The 7341-nt window shown below is 46.0% G+C and overlaps 1 protein-coding gene across 1 annotated transcript in view; it reads right to left on the bottom strand.

Annotated features, from left to right (window-relative positions):
• LOC137878087 (transcription factor Zelda-like) overlaps positions 1 to 1720 on the bottom strand; it is an 11066-nt gene extending 9346 nt beyond the window's left edge. The window contains exon 1 of the mRNA XM_068718207.1: positions 997 to 1720. Within this exon, the coding sequence (XP_068574308.1) occupies positions 997 to 1068 (72 nt within the window). The 5' untranslated portion in view covers positions 1069 to 1720. The remainder of the gene's footprint in view (positions 1 to 996) is intronic.
• Between the last annotated feature and the right edge of the window lie 5621 nt (positions 1721 to 7341).

The following is a 7341-nucleotide window of genomic DNA, read 5'->3' as shown; positions in this document are numbered from 1 at the left end:
CTGTCTTTTCTAATGTGTGTTTGATCGGTTTCTTTTCGCTGCCACCTCAACACACAGGTGTGGACTGAACAAGGTAGCGGCTCTGAACGAACTGATCACATGACAGGACGTGTAGTGAGTCACTGCAGGTTGAGCTGCTGTAGCTGCTCGACATCGTCTGTCCCTCAAAACAACACATCCCTCATTCACACAAGCTGCAGAGTCACAGAGGTAAAACTGGATAGACTGATGGACATGCTGTCACATGCACACACACACACACACACACACACACACACACACACACACACACACATACATACACACATACACACACATACACACACACACGCACACACATACACACACACACACACACACACACACACACATACATACATACACACATACACACACATACACACACACACGCACACACATACACACACACACACACACACACACACACACACACACACACACACACGCACATACATACACACATACACACACACACACACACGCACACACAGTGCGTTGTGTGTTTTTTTCCTGCAGTTAAACTGTTCCACAGAAACATCAGCCTGAAGAATCAAATGCATGTCAAGAGTGACGGAGGTTCTCAGGAAACACAAAGTCACTGAACATCAGCTTCCTGTTTTTATTCTTCGGAAATCAACATCATCAACATCAAGGTGAGGAGGGCATGGTCCAAAACAACCAGCTGTCCAGTTGTTCTTTCTCAGTGTCTCTCTCTCTCTCACACACACACACACACACACACACACACACACACACACACACACACACACACACGTAGAGACTCTACTCGTCTCATTATTATAGAGCTGACAGACAGCTGACTGTCAAATGTTATTTCTGCCCTCATAATAATCACCACATTTAATTCACCACTACATCTGTTTATTTAGTTCAATCGTGACTGGATGATCCGTGTCTGTCGGTTCCCCCCTCACCGACTAGAGGTCATACGTACCCCCCCGCCCCCGGTCTTACCTCAGCGCTGCCGAGCCGCAGACGGGCCGCTGAGAGCGCAGCCAGCAGCAGCAGCAGAACCCAGGACCTCATGTTGTTGCCGCCCAGCCTGAGGAGCCGCAAGCGACCGGCTGGGCATTGAGCACCTCGGCGTCCAAATCACCCCGAGCCTCGTCCCGGTGTCGCGTGTACGCACCGTTAAATATCCCCCCTTGAGTGTGTCACCGCCTGTAAGCGCCGCTTGTCCCGTGTGTTTGCTCACGGTGACTCACGCGCGGGCTAGACGTGTCTGACTCTGTCAACCGCGCTGCCCTGAAAACTCTGAGACGTCAAGGGTGCGTAACGCAGAGTGTCCCGATACACGAAGGCTCAACCACGCAGCTCCGATCACACCGGTCTGCAGCGAGAGAGAGTCCCGAGAAGCCCCGCGACGAGTCCAGATGTCTCCAAATGTGTGATTTATAATAATAATAATTCATCCACATGTGCCAAAGTGCTCCATGCGTCCGCGTTCTGGTCCAGACTCCAGAGGTGATCAGATCACAAGTCCAGATACGCAGTTGAATGTATCAATAACGCAGCATCTCCAGCGGTCCGTGCGTAAAAAGTTGGTTCACCTTACGAATGGCGCGCTCGTGCGTAATTCTCTGGACGCTCCGCTGCAAAAGTCCGATTCCTCTCTCACTTCGCTTTGACTGCAAGCAGCCGTTTTATCTAAACGTCCCTCTCTTCGATAGCTCCTCCCTGCATGTCCCCCCCCCCCCCCCCCACGTGTCCCCGTCCTCCGGTGCTTCTCCGCCGGATCAGGTCGTTCTCGCCTCTCGCGCTTCTCCTCTCTGGTTGCGTCTCGAGCAGTGAGAAGCTTTTTTTCCCACACAGAAGCGAGGCCTCCCTCCCTCCACAAGTTTCAAGCGTCAAGTCAGACGGAGAGGGGCCGAATCGTACCGGAAACGGCGCGGCTTTGCTTTCAAAATAAAAGAAAATGAGTGGAATTTGCATGAAAATGTCATAAAAACGGATCTCTGTCGGACCAGCAAACAAGATGAATGTGTTTGGCAAGTGAAGACTATTGAGAGTTTGGTAATTAGGCCTACAGCAGATTAACAACAGCAACAACAATTAACAGGAAGAAGACGTCTAAGGATAAACAGCTGATTTCATTAAAACAAACTGTTAATATAAAACCTGAAGCATTATTTTGAAAATGTAACGACTGAAACTGACTTTGCTTAAATTAGCATCACCGCTATTTAAAAATATCATGGATGGAAACAAACCAGGCAGAAGACGTTCATTCATCACTTTCTATCGCTCAGATTTTATGTTCACTTTATATTTCTGACATTTATTCAACGTTTTACTTTGAAAGTCCCGTAGAGGAAGTGCTATTTCTCTCTGTGGCTGACTTGACTCTGGTCCTCGTTTGATCTGCGCCAGGGCTCCTGTTCCCCTCCTCGTGAAGGAAGGACTCACCACCTTCCTTATTAGGAGCAAGGAGACCTGAGCACCCATGGGTGCTCTTAAAGGGAACGTTTGGAGCCTTGACGCGGATTATTAATCCCTGACTGCATCAGAAGACGTTGAACATGATGTTTGTCCGTTACGTCTAAAGGAGACAAAGTGTCCTCGTGTCTTTTGTTGAATCACCATGAATACATCGCTGACCACCAGATCCAACTTTATTATAATCTGAAGATTAACATGAAGAACGTTCAGTGGATTTTAGTTGTGACGTTTTTTAGACTGCAGAGAAGTGCATTATGTCATCAGTCATAGTTATGATTCAGGTTTCCTTTAAAAGGTTTCAAAAGCTTTTAAAGGTTTCCTTTAAAAAACAAACAACTCAAACACCAGCGATGGTTGTGATCTGATGGGATTATTGTTGTTGAAATGCAAACAGAGCTCAACAATCTGACTTTAACACCATCCAGCTGTTTCATGTTGTGCAAACAGGGTCAAATACATCATGACAGAAACAATATTAAAGGGCTTTATTACAGTGGTGGAATAAAGATATTCTTTGAACGTCATTAAAGAGGTTTAGAGGTTTGGACACATCTGACCTCATGCAGACAAAACGTAAACATCGACGCCCGGAACGCCCGAAAGTGGAACGCAAACGTTTCCCAGAAGGCTCAGCGTTTGTTTTCAGGGTCACGGGCAGAGGAAGCAGGCATCCCTGTGCTGCTATTCCTGGACTAATCACACACACACACACACACACACACACACACACACACACACACACACACACACGGTCATGTACCAATGGAAACGTTGACCTTTTACCTTCGTGCACGGCGAGAGGACACACTGCTGACAGGATGAAGTCTCTTCATTTTACTAATGCCTGCAGTGTGTGTACGTGTGCGTGTGTGTGTGTGTGTGTGTGTGTGTGTGTGTGTGTGTGTGTGTGGTTGTGTGTGTGAGACAACTTGAAAGGGTGTCAGGTTTACAGAGTTGCTTGCTGTCAGTCCTCGATGTGCATCCTGGAATTCCTAGTGTGTCCGAGAGGAAGGAGACATACTGTGTGTGTGTGTGTGTGTGTATGTGTGTGTGTGTGTGTGTGTGTGTGTGTGTGTGAGTGTGTGTCAGGAAGTCACAGGTGTGTGACATCATAGACTAGAAGCACAGAGGTGACTCCTCTTCATCAGGAGCCAGTTTTGAGGTTTTTTAAGTTGTTCTTTGCACGGACGTCTTGACGTGGACGTGTTGACGTGGACGTGTTGACGTGGACGTCTTGACGTGGAGGTCTTGACGTGGACGTCTTGACGTGGACGTCTTGACGTGGAGGTCTTGACGTGGAGGTCTTGACGTGGACGTGTTGACGTGGACGTCTTGACTTGGAGGTCTTGACGTGGAGGTGTTGACGTGGACGTCTTGACGTGGAGGTCTTGACGTGGACGTCTTGACGTGGACGTCTTGACGTGGAGGTCTTGACGTGGACGTCTTGACGTGGAGGTCTTGACGTGGCGGTCTTGACGTGGGCGTCTTGTGGCCGTTGATGTTTTAAGAAGCTCTTTAGTTGTATTGCGGACGTACTCTCACGTAGATGGACAGTTTCAGAAGCTATAACGAGTTTAGAGCCACAAAGACCAGACGACCGGCACAGGAGGAGGATTCAGACGGTCACTTTAGTTAAAGGAGGTTCAGAGCTGCTTTCATTGAGTTAGTTGAAGTTAGACTGTCTGATTTAGTTCCTTTGAAGGCTGCTTCTTGGTTTTGTCTCATCTCACTTCACTACTTCCCCTTTTTAAACCTGGACATGTGTGTGTGTGTGTGTGTGTGTGTGTGTGTGTGTGTGTGTGTGTGTGTGTGTGTGTGTGAGAGAGAGAGAGAGAGAGAGAGAGACAGTGTTAATTAACTTCCTGTCCAATATCCTGATCTAGTTAATAGAGAGACTTTCAGCCGGGTTGCAGGACGAAGCAAACAGCCGCTCTGTTCCCAGCAGAGTTCAAACTCAGGTCAGGACTCTGGTGAAGACCGGCTCTGATAAAGGATCACCAGCAGACCAGCTTCTGGTTCCAGCTGCTCCGGTTTATTCACACTTTGGCAGGGAAACGGTTTTCATTTTCAAATTATACTTTATTTACACAAAGTAACATTTGAGGCCGTTGACGATGATTGTGGGGAAAAAGTATCTAAAAACACCAAGTACATTGTCTGGACAACCTTTTATTGACTCCATTGCTCTGGAGATGAGTACAGCTCTCTCTTGTGATTACAAGTGTGAATTAACTGAAGCATGATGTGATGTAACAACACTTCACCTCCTGACCTCTGACAGAACGCCGTCTCTCAGACGCTGCAGAAGAATCCGTTTTGCAGCCACAGTGGAGAATCACAGCCGGATGAAACTTCACAAACCACAAACTAGAGGCCGAGGGCATTCAGAGGATGCGTGACTCTACTGTTTGCTGACAATAAGGAAGTTTCTGAGCAGAAGTGTTGTCAGAAAAATGCAGTTCTTGCAGAAATCTCCAAATGTCAAGTGTTTGATACCAAATCACAGCGAGAGCTTTTCCTGTGCTGTTCCCCAACGTCTTGGTGTCAAAATGTGGTATTTTGGAGGAATTGTTGATCATTTCTATACATTTTCGAGTGGTCAGAAATTATGAAATTCAGCACCACATCTGTGTAGTAGCAGACTGTCTATAAGAAGTGGACGTAGTCATGGTGACGTCACTCGTTGGTTTGTGGACGTTTTGAAGCCTCGAGTTCTGCATTTTGTCCGGCGCCATCTTGTTTATTTTACAACCAGTGAACAGGAAGTGACCGTATCTGGACTGAGGAGGAGTGACGTAGAGACGCCGTATACGTCTCTGGTAGAGACCGGTCAATCAGTGTGTAGCCCCGCCCCTAAATCATCCCCTGCTTTATGGTGTGTTTGACTCTAAATGGAGCATAATGTACTAAATGAACATCATGCTGTATTGAAGAAGACTGTAAACTAGAGATTGAGACCATAAACTCATGTTTACAATGTTTACTGAGGGAATAAATCAAGAGAGAAGTAGAGTCATTTTAGACTAGACTTCTATACAACCAGAGGAGTCGCCCCCTGGTGGACACTAGAGAGAATGCAGGTTGCTGGTATTAAATGCTGTCTCCCCCTAAAAAAAGAGTGGAAGAGGTTCAGAAACAAATGAAGTCAGCTGTAGTTAGATGACTAAGAACAAATCGGACATTTTGTTCACTCAGACACTTGTAGTCACTTTGTGAAGTAGAACAGTTTTAGGTTTATGGATTTAGGTTTGTCTCATCTTTATGATGAGTTCAACATTTTTAAATTAATAATAATTCACTTCATTCTCGTTTCAATCTGAAACAGCATTTAGTCGCTCACAAGACGCTTCACAGTTTTTTCACTGAAAGTCAGACTGATGAGATTCTTTCACGATTACCAGCTGCAGACGCCCCCCCCCCCCCAAACACTGAACAGACTGTCTGAGATACAGTCGGCCTTTACAGTGAAAGGGCAATAACTTAATGATTCAATTGTGTGATGGAGTGAATAGCTGGGCTGAGAAAATACAAGTTCATTCTGGAGATGCAGCCGATGTCATCATCACATCAGTGAATGACGAAACTGATTAATTGAAATGACAGTTATTACTCATCCATCTAAGTGGTCATCTTTCATTGGTTATCCTGTTGTTCTGATCAGACTTCGTACGACATCTCACTCCAGAACTTCTAAACTACAGTGAAGTTTAAACTCATTGATCCAACGTCAAAGATAACATGAGCAGTACGTTTTAAAATCAAGTAGAACCGTGAGACGTTTTCCACCACATTGTGATTGTGAGTAATATCTGGTGGAGTTTCCCTCCCAGATCTCCATATCACTGTGTGTGATCTGGAAAAACATGGCCGCCCATTGAGTGAATCACTCGACAGTTTCTTTCTGCTTTGATGAGAGCGAGTGAGGAGCCAAGGGAGGGAAAAAAGGGGGGGAGGATGCTGAGAGGGGAGGAATCATGTCGGTATTGTCGTGCGTTTTCCCGACGTCAACAGCGGAGGAAGTGGAACAGAGCAGCTAAATATACAAACGGCACAATGAGGAGCAGCTGTGAGGGTGAAACACTGAGGGAAGCCTTCTCCTTCTACAGGAGGAGGTGACATCACACACTGAAAACACACCTTTAACAGCACAACCACAATCACACACACTTCACACTACGGACACCAATCGGTGTTCCTTTCCTTGTGAAAGTAAAACTTACGAATCACTTTCACTTCAGAAACAGTTTAAAACACGATGTCGACGTCGTGAATTGAAACAAATCTCGGCGGTTGGTTTGAACTCACACGAGTAGAATGAGTCAACGTGTTTACTTTGGGTTTCACGAACAGCTGCCACCTTGGTGAAAGTCCTGTGTTTGTCATCCTCCACCGCCTCCTGCCAACACGTGTCACTCTTTACACAACCTCACTTCCTCTTTTTCTCCCGTCATGTTTACTACGCTGCCAAACAATAAGCGTACATACGCGTCGTAATAAGCTGCTTCGACCTAGACGCTTATTTCTTGGGGGGAGCTAAAGCAGCACTGACATCTGACAGCACTGATATCTGGATCTGGTATCCAATCAACGTATCTTATTAAAAGTTACTTCTCGTTTTTCGTGCTTTTTTTCTACAAAAGTCCAGCCACACGTGTCAATTTCTGCTCGTTAAATGCGTGCAGTCTTTTCAAGATAAGGAAACAACTCGGTTAGATTAGGGCAACTAACCTTCTTGGTTCGGTTTAGAAAAAAGATTCTTGTTTTGGTTCTGTAAAATAACTACAGAAATGCCGTTACTGAATTGGCAAGTCACGTGACAAATAAATCAATGCTAACCTCTCGAACTGCCAAAATCTATTT

Source organism: Cebidichthys violaceus, unplaced genomic scaffold (genome assembly GCF_023349555.1).
Source record: "Cebidichthys violaceus isolate CVI_PGR_0920_01 unplaced genomic scaffold, fCebVio1.0.p SCAF_224, whole genome shotgun sequence".
Classification (NCBI taxonomy): domain Eukaryota; kingdom Metazoa; phylum Chordata; class Actinopteri; order Perciformes; family Stichaeidae; genus Cebidichthys; species Cebidichthys violaceus.
This window is presented reverse-complemented; position numbering and strand designations above follow the sequence as displayed.